Raw genomic sequence first — 17,241 nt, 5'->3', positions numbered from 1 at the left:
ATACTATTTGGAAAGTACAAATCCGCGTCACTTCTCGCTATCCTTGCCTTACTTTTCGCATGCTTGAAGCGAGTGGCTTATATCTGCAGGTAGGTCAAATCTTGGTCCCTTACACGACGAGAAGATTGCATAATTCCTCGCATATGTTTGGAGTGTTAGATTAGCGCACATTGTGTCGAGCGAGGCGTGTCTTTCTCGAGGCGAAACAGAAAAACTTTGGAGATCAGCTCATCTCATCCCATTGAAAGGTACCATGTCAATTGTCGTCGTTTGAAAGCTCGGTAGATATTATGGCCGAGGAAAAATACTCTTTTGAAGCAACTGCTCTATCGCCGAGCGTCGGTTTTTTACTCTGGTTTGCAAAATCTGCAATCCCGGATTCTTGACACGCCTACGCTGCGAATCCAAAGGTTTAGACCGCTGTTCATTCTCATTCGGAGCCTTCTTCCCTACGTTCATGTTGCGTGCTCGATCTGAATCTGCGTTGTTAGCATAGGAGTACCTTTTATGGAGATACGCGGGAATCTTTCTGTTTTGTAAAAATCCAAGGTCTGGTGGCTTTGGTGTTTCCCGGACTCCCGTTGCCATGGTCGATGCCAGGTTGTTACGCGATCATGAGAGCAGCGGGGATTTTCGAAAGTTGGAAATATGATTAGGACTTCTGATCGTATCCGCGCGCCTTGCGGGAGGCTGCAGGGGTTGTGGTCATTGTGCTGTCGCCGCCATTGCTCATGGTGTCTTACCCCACCTCCTGATCGCAACGAGAGATGAAGACCAGAGATCAAGAAGGAGTTCCATCGAGCTATCTCAGGTGATTCCTCTGTAGAAGTATAGTCTCTGCTAGCCGTAGTTATGCCAGGCTGACTGTGGTGTTAACGTTGTGCTGCTCAATCGAAGGGGAGGCTGAAGCTCTTGGCGCTCATTGTGAAGTTCAAACTCTCTTCCAGCCTCCCCTCTTCCTGACCACTACCCCAATCCGCCCACCCAACACACCACTAGATGCGCTCACAATGCAGGCTAGCATTGAAGTCCTCCTCTCGCCATCTCCCCTGGGCGAGGCTGCTGCTGTGTGGGTGGTTACGGGATCAGGGACACCTCGAGTTCGAGATCCTTTGTCAATGCCCTCGGACTAAACTTGCGTGTTGCTTGATTGCAGACGTTCTGACAGTGCGAGTACGATAAAAGAGCGCCTCTTCTCCTCGTTCTACAGCATGCCTGTTACGAATAAGTTTGGAGTGACCTGGGCGCTGATGCGGCTTCTCGCAACCTCCCGCGTCGACGCCGACATTGGCGCGTTCAACATTCCCAGTAACGACCACGACGAACGGCGACATCGCTGGACATAACACTGTACCCGGTGGCAGTCGCTTCTAGAAAGGTTGGGAGCGAGATAATACCTCCGGAGCTTCGAGTCTGAGCAGGCAGCTCCATCTCAGGTACGCAGAAGGTTTTTGATGCAGCTTTCCGACTGCAGCGGGTAGGCATATCTGACGCATTGTAGCTACGTCCTAACCCTCCTTGTCGGCGATCGAAGTCTTCTGCGCTCCTCAGAGCGACGTGATCCGGGTGCAGAAACCCACAACCCGCGGGCCATGCGCATGCCCGATAGACGGCCAAGGTGTTGGCTCATACTACCGAAGGAACGAGAGGTCGAACATATCCAATGGATTTGCATTTCATAATGCAGACAATCGATCGAAGTGAAACACACACCCGTCAAGGCTGGCTTGAGCATACAATGTTATGTCTCCCGCCAGAGCTCAATTGCAAGCCGAACTGGGATGTATCCACGTGCGATCTTATCATTGTCAGCCTTAACATGTCGAGGCCAGGAACTTACTCGTCAGAACTCTCGCGTAAACAATGAGGCCAAGTATCGCCTTTCTTCATCTCCTACCATCATTCGTCTCGCCTCTTTTCTCATTCAACGTCGCTCTCCTCTCGAGTCTTACATCTTCGAAACTTTCTCAAGTCAGCATCCATTTCGTCATATCAAGCTGTTCTCACCTGCCTTTCTTTCTGGTCGAGCAACTACAACTAGTCAACAGTCTTCAAACCTTTCGCAACACATCACCGTCATCTCATCACATTCACATCAGCGCGAGAAAAAGTCGCCTGGCGCCTGCGACATGACAACACGATTGTCTAGACATGTCAGCAACGACGGACTGTCACTCCACAGGTACACCATACCTTCGTATACAACACTCTTTCTGTAGACCCTCGTAGAATACCCTTGTCCTCAATCTCATAACCTCTTCGATCTCTCCTGCGGGCTGAGTCGAACGTAAAGGGTAAGACAAGCGTTCTCTCTGCGTGCCACTTCTGAGGCAGCCTTTGATCTCATTATGCGCACCTGCTCTTTGAGTAGCACCTTTCCATCCTGTTTCAGGCGACCCTTAGCCGTCCATCTGAGAACTACCGCTCCCCGGCCCATCACACCCGGGTCCCGCAAGGGGTACAAGTCAAAGAGCAAATGTGGTACTCGGCTCTGGAGATCTGGGCCTACGCATCTGGCAGGGTGAAACGTGTGGTGTTTGGTGATTGAGATTGATTGGTGTCGAGGGAGGGGGTTCGGTCTGCGGTGGATGTGAAGTTTGCGTGGGGATGTCGTCAATCCTTTGACTTGAGTATCATCAGACGACGTGATGATGAACGAAGTAATAATTTCAACGCAACATCCGAGAACATACGACCTTTGTCTTTGAACTGGAGATGTTCCAAGCTCACACCTCTCACGGTGTCGTGTGAGTCAACTGCGACCCCTCCGATGACGAACCGAACGATAGGTATCTTTCAGATTCCCCGAAAACGATGGCAACACCAAGCCGCGTGGTTCATGTCGTCACGCTGATCTGACATGTTCTGTTTTTGGGGAATTCAGGCCTGATGTCGTTCCGCAACTTCGACTACGGACCAGAAATGTTGTATTTGGTCAAGCAACCCTCCAACAGCATTCTAGTCGGTCAAGTCTCGAACACACGATATGCAACGAGCCTCGGTACTTATACTATACCAGTTGTCACCTTATCTTGCTTTGTAGAGATTCGAAGGAGCTTCCGCATTGTCTTGTACTTACGGAATCACGTCTGCCCAAACGAAAGCCTTCCATGTGTCAACTCGGTCGCCTCAGCGAGATCGTCTCGCTAGAACAATTCTCATGCTGTACGGCTGTTACCGGCGATTGAGCGGTCGGTGTCGCTACGCTCGAGGTTGGTGACACTCCTCACAGGTACGAGAGTGGTGTTGCACTCTTCATGATGGGATCGACCGACTAAAACTTCTGACTCGACAATAACTTGCCCGAAGAACCGAGTACTCTTCATCCCTAGATCACAGTTGCGCAGTTGTAACGACCATACGTACAAATTCAGAACATGAGCCATGGATTTCTGTAATATCACAGGAAGCGGGGACGTGTCGTTATCTGTTCGGATTTTGGACATTGCATTTCCGTTTTTCTGGAATACGGAATCGTTGTCAAGTTTGTCTTCACGACGGCCCGCTGGGTACGCACTGAGGAGCAAAGATATCGGCATGCACGTCTTTGCCCATGTGTTGTGGACTGGAGTTAGTTGGAATGGGCACCGGAGAGGATGGCTTGGGTCATCCGGACTAGGAAGCTTTTCTTTCGAAGAGATTTACGATGTTTCAACGACGACCTTGGAGGAACGGTGAAGCAGATGCAACATATACCGCCCGAATCAGCGTGATCTCGACCTCGACACTGATTATACTGAGAGTCCAACCCCTGGAATGGCCGTGCGGGAAGGGTACATCATCAATGAAGCTGCGGCGATCATTATAGAGCAAGCCGAAAAATAGTACCGGCGACGAAACAGGTCATGGTGTCAGTATCGACTCAACACCGATGAGGAGATCGACCGCCTTGCAAATTGGTACGTCTCGTGGAGGACCGGGCAGCAGTGGAACATGTTCTGGGGTCCCATAACAGGACTCAACGTCGAGCTCGTCTGTTGGCCAGACACGCTTCATCGTGCGGGGGTGGTTTCTGGTCAACGCTACCACGCCGACGTAGCCAGCAAGAAATGGAGAGACCTGCTACATGCACCACCGCTATGCCCCGGGCCGACACAACTGTTGAACTGGGAACCAATCATGAGGAAGATGATATGTTCGTCAAGGCCGATTTAGCGCTAAGAGTCGAAAGATATGGATGATGTCGGTCCAGCTAGTACGCTATGGATGGCGACAATCGAGCTTGCTTTTAGGCTGAATAGCAGGGGCGTATCAGTCCTGTAAATAGCTCCGATACTGCATATTGCCGGCCGCCAAGATCGAGGACATGTTCAAAGGAGTAGAATAGTATGCTGACACATACGCTTGCTCCACCTGCGAGCCTGTCGATGCTCAGCGGCAAGAACACAGAGCTCAATCGCACACGAATGGCGAGATATGACAAGCGATAACTTCATACACCTTGTGGTATTTACCAGACTTGGACCTTCGATGCTTCAGTTGGATGAACCTGTATGCCGTGGAGGGTACCGTCGGATATTTTTACGACATCAGCAAGAGCCAAAGGATGTTATTGATATTTTGACCGAATAGGGTACAAGTCATCTGATGCCGAAGATCAGTGAGATGTCTCGGAAAGTCAGGGCCAGGTAGTCATAAGACGGTGTTGTTCACGAAATGTGCGGTGTCTCGCAAGGGAGTAGACACCGATCATGTTGGCTACTGTCTCAACGCGAAGAGACCACGACAAGGAGGCGATCATTCAGATGTTGAGGGCAGGCAACACCATAGCGTTTAAGCCGGAGGGGCTCTTCCATGCATCGGATTGTTGTGTCAAGCTCGAACTTAGAAGTGGTAGTCCCGCTTTCATGCTGATGATGGCCATACGGGCTACGCAGTGCCATTGCAGGCGGAAGTGCTTCTGATGGAATTTCCGGCTTCAACATAGGCCGCCCGCAGACGTCATGCCCGCCTGGAACATGGCCAAAGATCTGAGAAAGCGCCCATCGCATCGTGCGAGATGTGTCAGACCACAAAGTCATGATTCGACACCATATTTCGAAAGTAGTGACGACCGGCATTCTTGAGGCGAGACAACCATAACCCGTTCGGTCAATGCGGTTTGGGAGGACCGCGCTGTCATCTCATGAAGCCCGAGGGTTGAGTGAAGCCGCGCTGGAAGCTTTGTATGTCCACCCGGATCAGGTATGGCCATGCTTGCAGCATGGAAGTTGCACTCAGCGCTCGTGGTGGAAAGTCAAAACAAAATTGTTTGTACCCAAGCCGCAGCCCTGACCGGACAGCGCGTCAGAAGAGAGAAACGCGAGCATGCCAGGTACCAAAACTCCATGTTTTGTTTGTCCAGAGCGTTTACGGCTGAAATGTGGGCGACGGGACCTCAATCGTACCGAACGACTAGCTCGGACATAGGTTTCGGTGTTGAGACGTCGGAACTCTTGACATGACAGTTGTGCAGCGGCTGTTTGGCAGATCGAACTGGCTCCGAGGAAAAGGAGGTAGACCGAGAAGGTCAAGATGCCCCTCCTTCGCATGATGTGGTGACTGCCGACCCGAACGCGTGGAGTAGGTGTGCAAAGGTCGCAGCTTCCGACATAGCGACAAACCCCTGATAACCTCCCGTCAGGGGTTGCGCTCTATCCATATGGTTTTAACGAAGCTCCAGCTTTTTGTCACCTGAATTTTGTCTTTCATGCCATATCTTTGATATCCTCTACGCCTTTTTCTGATTGCGAGGACATCTCCATCGCTACTTCATGTTTGGTTTACCCCTCGTTACCACGATGTTCAAGTTTCCGGCATTCCCATTTCCTTCCTGTGCATATGCGGGGATTCTTTCGTCTCCAGCATTGCGTCATTACCAGTTCGAACGGGGACATCAGCATCGCAGATGGTCGGCAGCTCGGATGTGTATGCGAGGCTGTTGGAAGTTTGTGGGTGTAGACAACACCGTGTAGTCGTTCTTCTCGATCGATCGCTACGGAAAAGTTTCGGATGCGATGGTTTTTCCCGTGGGCAAAGAGCACTGCGATCGCGCAGCACCTGTCGGGGGGTTCCTAGACTGCAGTGAGACCAGCTCTGCATATATGGCAAGAGCTGGGTATCTTCCGTTCCTTCCTGTCGGGGTGCTGTCGTCCGTCCAGCCCGCGTATACGACATCGCTTCGCTCGCGCGTTTCGAGATCTTGCATTTTATTCGACATGGCCTAGATTTCTGTCAAGCCAGCCTAGCACGTATGGCTAAGGCTGGGTATCTCCATCCTCCAGTCGGTTTTGAGGTCGTCCTACCCTCCCGGTCGGTTTCATGCGTTCATGAGTCACGAGGTTTGCGGCGGTCGCGGAGTGCAGGATACATACTGCGTTACGTTGCCTAGAAGATACGCATCTTGGTATGAGAAAGGGTCAGCAAAGTCCTTGCGCAGAAAGAGGAGAGAAGCGGGGCATTTTGGAGGTCACTACACGATATGTGCATTCGAAAGATCTCCTCTGCGTGTCCAGTGCGGATGAAAACGTGGTTGCTCTTCGACAATGAGGGCGCTCAGAGTGAGCAAGCAGAGCTTCGATGATGGTCGACTGCATCCCCGGCCATGAACAGGTCCACCATTAATACTCAGCACTGCGCTGAGGTTGATCAGGCACGCCGGAGCAGTAACGTTTGCTGTCGCATTGTCAGCCATCCTTTGTTTCGCAGACAGCGAGTTTGATACTGTTTGAATCCAAAACGCTTCCGAAGAGACTGTTGATCTGTTCCGTCGCTTTCCACCGGGCTGCGTCGCGCTTTCAGTGGTCCCTATATTGATCCTGGTTGACAGGGCGTCAGAGAGACACACGTAACTGGCTATCCTCAAGACGCTGCCCATTAGCTGCTGCGTACGCTATTTCTGCGAATGCCCAAGGCTTTGGAAGTAGTCACTCACTATGGAGCGCTGCGGCAATTGTGTGCTCTCACTAGTGTTGGCGACTGGTGTCGTCGCTGTCGATGCCAACTGTCGTGCCTTCCTCGCGCCGCACATAGTTTCTCGCGTTACTGATCTGCTGAGGGCTCCGACCTGCGCAAGCGTCTTAAAAGCCTCACAGATAGGTCTGAGCAGCATGGCCTTCGGAGAAGGTGCAGCTCGGTGGGGGTGTAAAGAGAAATGTTTGCTTCGGAAGTCCGCACGGCTGGCTGCGTCTGTGTGCGCGTGTAAGAAGACTCTGGCCACAGCGAACAGCGCTTGGAGCCACTGGTACACTTCGATATCAGTTCCAATCTCGGAAGAGTGTGTGTTACACTCGTGAGTTTTCAGAGGTGGTGGGGATGTTGTCTCGTGCGGACGACGCAAAAGGCGACCCCACCCCACCATAGAGGACGAGCGAGACAAGGGCGCCGATCTGGAAGAGAAGGTGCTCACCTTTTAACTGCGATCTCGAAGTTCCTGTCTAAGAGAGTGTCGAGGAGAGCAGCTAGATGGCCGTTTTGTTTTGAAGCTTTCCGGCCACAGCTTTTCCGCTTGCAACATGCTTTGGAGCACTCCTCATGTCGTCCCTCTAGCATGTTTACCTCCGTCTTCAAGTCTCATCGAATCTCTCACACTCCATATGTATCATTGCTGTCATTCGGCAGATGTGGTAGTCGTTGTGTTCAGGACATGGAAGTGGAGGTGAGGAAGTGGGGAGCGTGAAGCATCTGGGTACAGAGAGGTCGCAAATCATATCGAAATCCGAGAACATAATGATGCGGAAACAGTCTTTGCTACGCAAGATTTCGAGCAAGATAGGAAAGCCGCAGTTGCGGAACCAACAGACAAGAAGACTGCGTCATATTCATCGCAGCGATGGTACACGCTGCGTCAGCTCATGCTCCAAACAAAAGTAGAGTAGCACTTGAGCCAGGAGTCAGGACATGCCCGCAGCCAAATCTTGAGACATCCTCTCGTGGCTCATCTTACGCAGTACAGCTATACACAACCTATCCACATGGGTAGCCGATCACTTCTCACGCATGCTGTAAACTCTTAGACACGATATGGGAGCGCAGAGTACGTCGGTCTGATATTGCTACCCTCCATGACGAGTTGAGAAGACTTTCAAAGAACATACACACCATCTTGAGCACTTAACGAGACTGCACGGAAGAAAGCTGCAGTCAACGCGGCCCGCCTGACCAAATCACATTTTACTACGCCGCCGACAGTCATTTAGCCTCCCTCTGCCTCTTCTCGAACGCCGCCATGAGTATCTGATGCTCCTCGCTCTCGTGCTTCTCCAGCAACAGTCGTAGAGCTGCCTCTATTTGATCCACAGACCCATACCTGAACGCCACCTCGTCCACTGTTGCCCGTGCCTTTCTCGTCTCCTCACGAACGGCGTCCACAAGCTGACGCTGGTTCTGCAAAAACACTTCGTGACTGCAGGTCTCGAAGAGGTTCTGGCGACCACCCAGTCTCTCCGTCTCACAGTACACAGCCTTGTTCAACGCCCGTATTCCCAACTCCCGAGAGAGGGCATTGGCTCTTGTGATGACGTTTGGAGACTTGTCCCGGTCTTCCTCATGCATTCGCAGGCAGCGGCCGAAAGGGGTGACAAAATGCCCCTTCTGCTCTGGCATGACCTTGTACCAGACGTAGTCAGATGTCTTCTGGCAGTTGATGTCGAAGTCGTACTGCGGGTGTGTGGCGTCGAAGACTCGCCCCTCGTCGCCCCAGATCTCTCCCAGCGTGCACCCCTGTCCCCAAGTCGAATTTGTATCCTCTTTGTTGTCATTGTCTGGTGAGATGACAATGATGGTGTGAAGGTCGGCTGGTCGTTGGAACTCGTCCTCATCCACGTGCTGCAGGACTATATGCTTGACCGGGTTGGGGATGACGTGAGCTTCTTGGATCTTCAGGGCCATGCCCTCTGTCCAGTACGCCAAAGCGGGGCTTGTTGTCGAGATTGCGTTGATGCAGTTCTCAACACTGCCTGCCTGCAACCTGACCTGCTCCGGCAGGTGAGCTGGAATGGGCGGGTCCTCGGCAGCCGGTCGCTCGACACTTCGCCAGTTCAGTATGCGTGCAGGTAGCTTGTCCTTGAAGAACCCTGCCGAGGGGTGTACGTTCATGTAGTCCTCGACGACCCCTGGCATCGTCTCAGACCTGAAGACCATGGCGAGCTCGTACTGCAGGCTCGCGAGGCGGATCACAGTCCTCGCCGAATGCCTCTGCTTGCAGAGCCTCTGGTGGTGGTCGCAGCCGCTGTCACATGGACACAGCCAACTCGAGCGAGTGGAGTTGATGTCAGATTCGGGGACATCGCGGCAGTCTGGGCAACAAGTAGGCGTGTCGCTCTGAGTGACGCCGCAGGGAGGAGAATCGAAAAGTGGCGAGAGCTCCATGATGGTGTTATCTTTGGGTGTGAGAAAAGGGGATGATGTGTTGGAAAGAAGCTGCATCGGCAAAGGAAGAAGTTTTGTCGACGAGATCACCTTCACCACGCCTAACGAAAATTCATCACCAAGGCAGCAGTTGCCGTGAGAATGAAAGGGTAAGGCTATTCGGCCAATGACACCTCGCTGTTCTCGTAGGGAGGGGGCGCACTTACGAATTCGAGCGGTGTGAAAGCGGATGTCAATCGCCGTGGTGAAAAGAAGGGGATATCGACTGGGCAACCCCACCGTAACGCGTCTTTTTATGCTGTACTGAAGCCAAAAACATAACAGTGAGTATATTTTCTTACCCCCTATAGGTATTTGTTGGGTATATAATGGATTAATTTGGCATTTTGCTTCCAGTAAGAACTAAAGCTGACTTATGCGACAGATAAGAGAAGTAGTAGCCCGCCGGGCTACGAACTCTTTTTGCTATCCCACAGGTCTATGGTTCGAGTCTCGTACTGTACCTTTTGGTGTTACTTTTGCTTGCCTTTGTTTTCCATTGATGCACCGAGGGCGAGATCTGGGTTTACCCCATCACTAAGCTTTCTCGAATATTTGGATCTGAGGTAACGTCACACGAAGATGTACTACCTTTTGAGCCACTCCTCGAGCTCATTCAGCCCCTCTCATGTGTTGGCCACCACCATGATGTCTGCAATCTGTGTGCATCACGTGGGACCAATCATGTGATGGATGCATTCACATTTAAACTTTTGCATCGAAAAGAGACATACAGAGAACCGTCTTGGAAGCATTGATGATTCTATTTTGAGGGCTTTGGAGGTGCCTTACATGGCTTTTAACATCCTACATCTCATGCTGCAACGCTTATCTTTATCTGCAGCTACACATCCTTCGCCATCACATATCTCCAACAGTTTGCAGAACAACACCTGAAAGACCGATGGTCAACCAATATCTGGGAACAACGTATACTTGGGATGGATATATCTCAGTACAGTCTGAGACACGGCCGGCCTCTTCATTGCGTGCGACAACGAGCCTGTCCTTCCAGCAATTTCCCAGCTTGTTCCCGACAAGCTGTGCTTTCGGCTATGTGCGGTATCACCAAAAGAGCGAAAGCACCACATTTGATCCGCTCATGGCATCTGATGATGCCGCAGCTTCCTCTCTTGCTGATCGTAAGATATTGACGAACATGCATCGACCCTCCTGTCGTGGATACATCCCAGTTGTCCGATGTCCTGAGCATCCCTGAGTAAGCTAATTACCTTACCCTAAACTTAGGCGAGGCTACTTGTAGTTCCCGACCTTGGACTGGGCCGGCTCTTTTGCAATCAGTTATGTCGGTGAGAGGCACATACGTCTGTGAAAGCTATACTACTATCTCGAGGCGAGCACGGCGGGGTCGTAGCTTCCTTCAGCGGCCCTTGAGGTGCGATCTCGCGCGTTCGAGTCCTGTGGAGGTGATTGATGTCTGTGGTAAAAGTTCCGTGGCGGTCTTCACATACCTGTACCATAGCAAAGAGCATGTACGCGCTCCTTGCGTTACCGAATACCTTGTTCCTGGAATAGTCTAAGTCGACTATTTTCTGTTTGGGACCGTGCGAAAGGTGTTCATATAATGCGATCGAGCATGCGCCAACGTATCGAGATCAAGATCTCTCCAAATCTGAATCGCGGGGTATCTTGTGTCATCTGCGAGGCGCTTGGAATGTGACAATACAGCGCTACTTTGCGCAAAAGGAGATCGTTCCCGAGTCGGTCATGCCAATGTAGTGTGGTGTACGAAGCGGGCTGCGAGCTGTTGAAACGGACAGCAGTAATTCTGACTGTTGCACTTGGAGCTACTATTCTACCATGTCAGCTTCCAGACACTTTATCATATGTGCAAACTCCTATTCCCACGTCCGATGGCTCGCAGAACTTATGTTTTACTCCTATTTCTTCCATCGAAAGCAGTTGCTCGCACGTGGCCTTTCTGCGACTGCGCGAGCGAGGTCCTCCGTGAGGAGCTGGGTGTCGTCGAAACCGGAGTCTTCTTTGGAGACAGCTGTGTACGATTCCGTCGAGGGAGGCAGTGATGCGCGGAACATCTTTGTCGATTCTCCTATACACAAAAGTCGCGCTCGCACTCTTGAACTTAAAACCCCATGTGCTTACGGTAGCAGTCGCATGTAAGATCGTCGCCACAGCGCGGGCAGGCAACATGCGATGCAGGCCAGGTATCTGTTCACAAGCAAAATGTGCGTCATATTCTGTTCAACTCTTCTTCGACACCCCTACGGTAATTTTGTAGCTGGTGGAGCTAAGCCCAAAACGGCAAGCGCCAAGAATAGCCATCATCTTCACTCCCGTTTCACGACACGCGGTTGAGCTTCTTCAACACAATCTGGCAAGAGACTCTTCTATTAGGAGATATACTGAACATGAGAAATTGCCTTTCGACATCTGTCATGACACTTCAGTCGCCTGTCTTGGGCGCAGTTTAAAACCTTTGTCGTGTTCCTTATCACCTTCGTACCAAACTCCATTACTACCCTTCTCATATTAGCCTTTTTTTCTAAGGCAGCTTGCATTGTTCTGGTCTACGAATCTGCCCTCTTTCCACCAGCTAGCTGGGCTCCAGACATCTGCTCCAGGGCTTCAAGTGCTGCCATATGACCCTGACCCATACAGTTTCGTGTAACCTTCTCGTATTCCCTGAAGCGCAACGGATTCGTGTCGGACCAAAGGATGCAGTCAAAGTTGTTTCTCACCCTGTCTAATCCCGCCTTAACGGTGTCCACGACTTGCTGCTCGACCGCTGCGAATTCGATGTCGTCGATCCCAAGGAAGATTGCTGGGCCTCCTCGTTTGCGCAGCTCCTCGAAGCAGATGTTGTGAAGTGTGCGAATATAAGCCTCAGATCTGAGGTCGCCCAAATCATCGTAGTCGTGGAGCCTTGCGAGATGCGCGCGGTACTGCTGGCCAATGACTTCCTCATGTTCTTCGTCCGCGCATCGAAGACTATCATCTTGTGGGTAGGTCGCTACCGGACGAAGTCCCTGTGCTCGGCCGTACTGTTCCGCTGAGGGGTCTATATATATTCCACCATGGTCGAGTACACCAGAAGCAAAGTTGCTACTCGCAAATATCCGGAACATCGTGTGCATCGGTGCAACTGTTTGGGAGCTGTTTTCGTCTGCCCGGAGGCGATAGTGTATGGTTGGAAGGACTCCAACGATGTAGTTTTCTCGGATGACCAAATCGTTGGGAAGTCCTAAGTGCTGTTAGTTTGAAGACTTAAGCAAACTGTGGAAGACACTTACCCTCTGAGAGAAGAGCGATGACGCCTGCGAGGTCTCGTACTGCCGCCACACAACGATTGAAGGACAGAAACGCTCGTGTCTCTTTAGCCGTGGTGTCCATGAAGCTGACAGGGAGCGAACGGAAATCGGCGATGAGGTACGATATATCATGCTTGATCTCCACGCGCCTCAACTCTATACGATATATCACGTCTTGCATGGCGTAGAACAGCTTGTCCAACAAGCTGTTTAGACGGCGGAGCCTAGACACTACTTCCTGCTCTTGGGTGTCGGCGCACTGCCTCGAGCAGTACTTTTGCGCGTTGAAGCCAGGGTTTGTGTGTTGTTTGCCCTGGTCGATGAGCAGTACCTTCTGGCACAGCTGCGAGCAGTTGAAGTTTGTGCAAGTAAGTCCCGACAGTGGATCGTGTTGCGCACAGCAGTATCTCTGGGTGTCGAAGCTGCTAAATAGAGGTTGACCGGTGTAGAGGTTCGGGAGCGCGCTCTGGGTCAAGCGCCCACAATCGAATGACCTGCACTTGAGCCTGGCATTTCGCATGAGGGTCGTCATCTTGCTTGGAAAGGCTTTCCGGGGCATCGCGTACTTAGCGGTTATGGCAGTATTGTGGTTCTCGTTGGTGGGGTTGGGTGCGCGGCTTGGCAGTGTACTTCACTCCGTCTGCGAAACTGAAGGAAGCTCGCTAGCCAGTGCATCAGCCTAAGCACTGTGATTACGCTGCCTTGTATCTATCCATCACTTCGAATGCTTACAGCTTGAATGTAAATCGTTCTGCAAAGCTATGCATGGAAAAGGCTAGGGACAAGATTACATCCACGACACTTATTGCCCTTTTCGAAAAGGCTTGAGACCCCACACGGTCAAGAATATATGACGATACCACATCATGGACATGTAGAGAATGTCATCTTTAACGGTTGTAAACGTGGATCATTCGATAGAGATATTGAGCACAACAAGGGCAACAGTGTAGCCTGCTATCGCATGTCTCAGCCCCTGATGTTGAACCGCTGAGCACCTCTTCAAAACTTCACAAAAGCAAGGCGCAAACTTTCAGAACGTTGTAGACAGATCAAGTTTTATCTAAAGTCTGTGTCTTCCGAAAGGCTGCACGTCAGGGTGTGATGTTCAACATCAAAATCTTCAGATGCCGATCTGCCTCATGCACGAATTTAGATAAGTTGGATGAGAGTACTGCACGCCTAAGGAGCATGAAAAAGGAGTAGCAAGTCATGCAAAGTCTCTGAAGGTATGGTTGTTTATGATTGCGCTTCTGGTCCATTGAGCTATGACAGTGTTGCCGTTGCCTGGCCAAGTCCAACCCCCACCCTTGTGACGCACATGTCCGGGCAAAAGGACAAAACAAAAACAAAAAGATCGTTCGCTCTGGCCTTCGAACCCACGGTTTTGCAAAAAAGAAGGAGCCGCTTACGCTCTTGGATAAATCCAATATTTCCGAGTCTACGATTGAGAGGGTTTTGTTAGCTTAGAACTTAGGAACGACTGGACTATCTAGACTATCTAATACAATCTGCCTCAATCAGAGCGCCGTTCTCTGATGGCGAAATGGTGCAGAACTTTACGGTATATAAACTGCATCTAAAAGGTTGTGGGGCAAGGGGGTAGGCGAGGGGCCAGGGCGGCGGGACTGGTGAAACCGGCCATGTGTTCGCTGAAAATTTGATCCTGACATGGACACCGGCGGCTGAAGATCCTATCTCGCAACAGTCTCACATGCTCGTCTCCACCGTTGTCACTTTCACACCAGCCCAGCCAGCCCACTCGCTCGGTGCGGGATGGCTCTGTACATGTCTGACAGGTATGGTAAACTCTGGGAAAGTATTGCAAAGCTGCAAGTAGTGTTCGGACCACGACCTTTGTGCATAACTGATGCTTGAGCAAACTACAACCAGTATCATCCTCAGCCTCAGCCTCAGCCTCGTGTCTCTGAGCTTGCGAGGAACACCTGCGCACGCGGATCCCTGATCTACACAAGCTTGAAGTTCTTTCTATCATCCTTCACCAAGGCGATGCACACCCGTCACACGTGTTGAACACTTCCAACGCGCACCTAAAGTCGATGAAAAAAGCATGATGATAGAACACACGTAGTCATATATAAGCACGCCCGCTGGGTAGTGCAGATTTGGTCTTGCACTGACGGTTTGAAGAGACACGGGAAGCTCAGTAAGGTTAGAAAGCGTGGCACTTCGAGCATCCTTTTGGTCTTGATATGCATCGGCAATCTTTTTAAATGAGAACTTGTGCCTGGCAAAGCGTATTGAAGTGGGCAATGTGCGCGACGCTAGCACAAGGATCCGGCCTTCACGTTCAGCACAAAACCCCACCATCTACCTCCACCTGCTCCAAAAGTGAACTGCTCCGTTCGCAATTGTAGAGTACACAAGCAAAATCGAGGTTCCAGCTGCGCAAGCCTGAAAATCACCATGAACGCCCCGCCGCCTCTCACTATAGAAGAGGTTCTGATGATCTTTCTTCTCATCTTTGAGGTCGCAGTCTACAGTCTTCCCACGCACGCGGTTTCTGGAATCCATATCTCGGCGGATATGAAGTTGATCAAAATCTGGTATGATCACGACGCACCGCGAGACGTCAACAACATCCACGCTTTTCCTCCTGGATTGGCTCATCTAGCACCTGTCCTGGCGAAGAAAGACCTGTGCGACACATTCTGTGCGCTCATGGGACCATATGTCCAGCCAATATTACAGGGTAAGTCACAATTCAAGACCAATCGGTGCATGTAGGCACTTCGGCGTCATGGCATCATGTCACATTTGGTCACGAGCATGGGCAAGACAAACTGACACAGTCTCTAGAGCTTTTCGGCGCCACTGTCCGTGTGATCCAGTTCATTCCTCGGCCGGCGCTTCAAATAATCCAGAACGAGCATGACCTTCAACCGCGCGCTCACACGGTGCTAGAGGTGACCATGAACGATGGTCGGGTTCTCTTCATGGACGGAACATCAGAGCAGTTTGGCTGGGATCGCGACAGCACCTGGCTGAGGCCAATGTCGGACGTTGTCGCTTATCACATGCACACGGCTGAAGGTTTCAACTATCTGACAGAAGCGGAGCTGGAGGAAGATCATGCACTGGTTCTCGTAGCAGACCAAGGGTACTGGGTGTTCGCTGCCGAAAAGATGGAAGAAGCTATTGGAGAGCTGGATTGGGAAGTGTTGCGAGAAATGGTGCGAAATGAGCGAGAAGAGTACGTGAAAGCATTGGCGACTGCGAAGTTCCAAGAAGTCATCCAGGTTTAGAGCAAGGAGGTCGACCATGACTCATCTCCTGTCAATCTGGGCAGATATACTGCGTGATTCAAGATAAGCAGCAGTGTATCAGGCATGAGCTGTTACCAGATGCAGAATGCAATGATGGAGGATCTTTGTAACAGGCAAACACCATTACCATGATGAATGTGATTGACCTGGTCTTGAACTGAACACTCTATGGACTTATAGGACACCTGTAATCGCAACTCCGCCGATCCATATATCTTCCTACCCTTGAGTATATTCTAGCGCCTTCGCGAGGTTGGAGTTTTACAAGGATGGCACTTTACAAGCTCGGCGACGGCGAACGATCTGATTGCACTTCGTCCCATCTCGGAAGCCCTCCTACTTTTCCATTTCGGTCGCTGGTCACTCATCTTCCTACATCTTGCGTGTACTGTCATCGTACATCTAGACCCAGCCCGTTTCTTGATGTGTTGCTCGTGACTGTATAACCCCCTTGCTGCCTTTTGTCCGATGTATTCTTGTTCTGTGATGCGTACATCAGAACTGCTCAACTAGCCCCTGCAGGTATTTGGACGTCCGTAGCGACATAAATAAGAGCAATAGCCTTCTCGTAGAGGTATAGGTTGCGCATCATCGTCCAGCAGCGAAGAAGGATGTACTTGTACGGCAAGTTTGCAGGCGAGCTTGTGAAGGAACCTGCTGGTGTCGGTATTGGCTTCGATCTCTGGCCGGAAAACGTGCCCGTGTATAGATCTAACAATTCTGAAAACATCAATCCATCGCTGAGGATTTATTGAGAGCTTCCGAATCACGCTGGGGTTCGTTGCACCAACCTTCCCAATTGAGGTAGAGCTCAGAGTGACCTTGCTGGAGATGTTTGGGCCGGAGCTGCGTGCTGACGCTGTAACAATCGAGCCTGTTTCTGCGCGCATTCTGTCAGTCTCTATTTGCGGAATGATCTGTTGGGTGATCCTACCTGCAGGAGGAGCAAGATCATCAGTTCCAACTCTAAAGGAAGGTTTCAAGCATTCGTTTCTGCTGACCTTACAGCTTGCCCTACTGATCGCATCTGCATATCAGACTAGGTTCAAAGAGATGGTCGGACAGATCAGAAAAACGACAGAGACCCAGCCCGGATGATAGACAAGAGCAGTCTTGCGCTAGCGCTGGGGTAATCAGCGACGTTAGAAATACCCAACTTCACCACCAACGCGAAAGACGCTCGCCCCTCAATCTCACGATCTTTTGGCGAAAAGCACCATCATTTCGGACAAACAACCTCTCCTATCAATCGATCATGACAAACACGCAAACCACCA

The 17,241-nt window shown here is 51.1% G+C and overlaps 6 protein-coding genes across 6 annotated transcripts; 1 reads left to right on the top strand and 5 right to left on the bottom strand.

Moving 5' to 3' along the window:
* Positions 1–6,277: 6,277 nt before the first annotated feature.
* P153DRAFT_410761 (uncharacterized protein) lies at positions 6,278–7,339 on the bottom strand (the record flags this gene model as incomplete). The annotated part of the gene is made up of 2 exons (XM_033672079.1): positions 6,278–6,871; positions 6,914–7,339. 2 exons carry the CDS (start codon positions 7,337–7,339, stop codon positions 6,452–6,454), a joined length of 846 nt encoding a protein of 281 aa, XP_033519596.1. The 3' UTR covers positions 6,278–6,451.
* Positions 7,340–8,169: 830 nt separating this feature from the next.
* P153DRAFT_390052 (uncharacterized protein) lies at positions 8,170–9,348 on the bottom strand (the record flags this gene model as incomplete). Its single annotated transcript, XM_033670894.1, has 1 exon — positions 8,170–9,348. One exon carries the CDS (start codon positions 9,346–9,348, stop codon positions 8,170–8,172), a length of 1,179 nt encoding a protein of 392 aa, XP_033519595.1.
* A 2,588-nt stretch (positions 9,349–11,936) lies between these two features.
* Positions 11,937–12,494, bottom strand: P153DRAFT_300742 (uncharacterized protein; the record flags this gene model as incomplete). The annotated part of the gene is made up of 1 exon (XM_033664346.1): positions 11,937–12,494. The coding sequence occupies one exon, from the start codon at positions 12,492–12,494 to the stop codon at positions 11,937–11,939; it is 558 nt and encodes a 185-aa protein (XP_033519594.1).
* A 4-nt stretch (positions 12,495–12,498) lies between these two features.
* P153DRAFT_122451 (uncharacterized protein) lies at positions 12,499–13,572 on the bottom strand. Its single transcript, XM_033661985.1, has one exon. The coding sequence runs from the start codon at positions 13,234–13,236 to the stop codon at positions 12,634–12,636; it is 603 nt and encodes a 200-aa protein (XP_033519593.1). The 5' UTR covers positions 13,237–13,572; the 3' UTR covers positions 12,499–12,633.
* A 1,532-nt stretch (positions 13,573–15,104) lies between these two features.
* Positions 15,105–15,943, top strand: P153DRAFT_360789 (uncharacterized protein; the record flags this gene model as incomplete). The annotated part of the gene is made up of 2 exons (XM_033666939.1): positions 15,105–15,390; positions 15,498–15,943. 2 exons carry the CDS (start codon positions 15,105–15,107, stop codon positions 15,941–15,943), a joined length of 732 nt encoding a protein of 243 aa, XP_033519592.1.
* A 498-nt stretch (positions 15,944–16,441) lies between these two features.
* P153DRAFT_122531 (uncharacterized protein) lies at positions 16,442–17,036 on the bottom strand. The gene has a single exon (XM_033661986.1). The coding sequence runs from the start codon at positions 16,852–16,854 to the stop codon at positions 16,474–16,476; it is 381 nt and encodes a 126-aa protein (XP_033519591.1). The 5' UTR covers positions 16,855–17,036; the 3' UTR covers positions 16,442–16,473.
* Between the last annotated feature and the right edge of the window lie 205 nt (positions 17,037–17,241).

Source organism: Dothidotthia symphoricarpi, assembly GCF_010015815.1.
Source record: "Dothidotthia symphoricarpi CBS 119687 unplaced genomic scaffold P153scaffold_21, whole genome shotgun sequence".
Classification (NCBI taxonomy): Eukaryota; Fungi; Ascomycota; class Dothideomycetes; order Pleosporales; family Dothidotthiaceae; genus Dothidotthia; species Dothidotthia symphoricarpi.
This window is presented reverse-complemented; position numbering and strand designations above follow the sequence as displayed.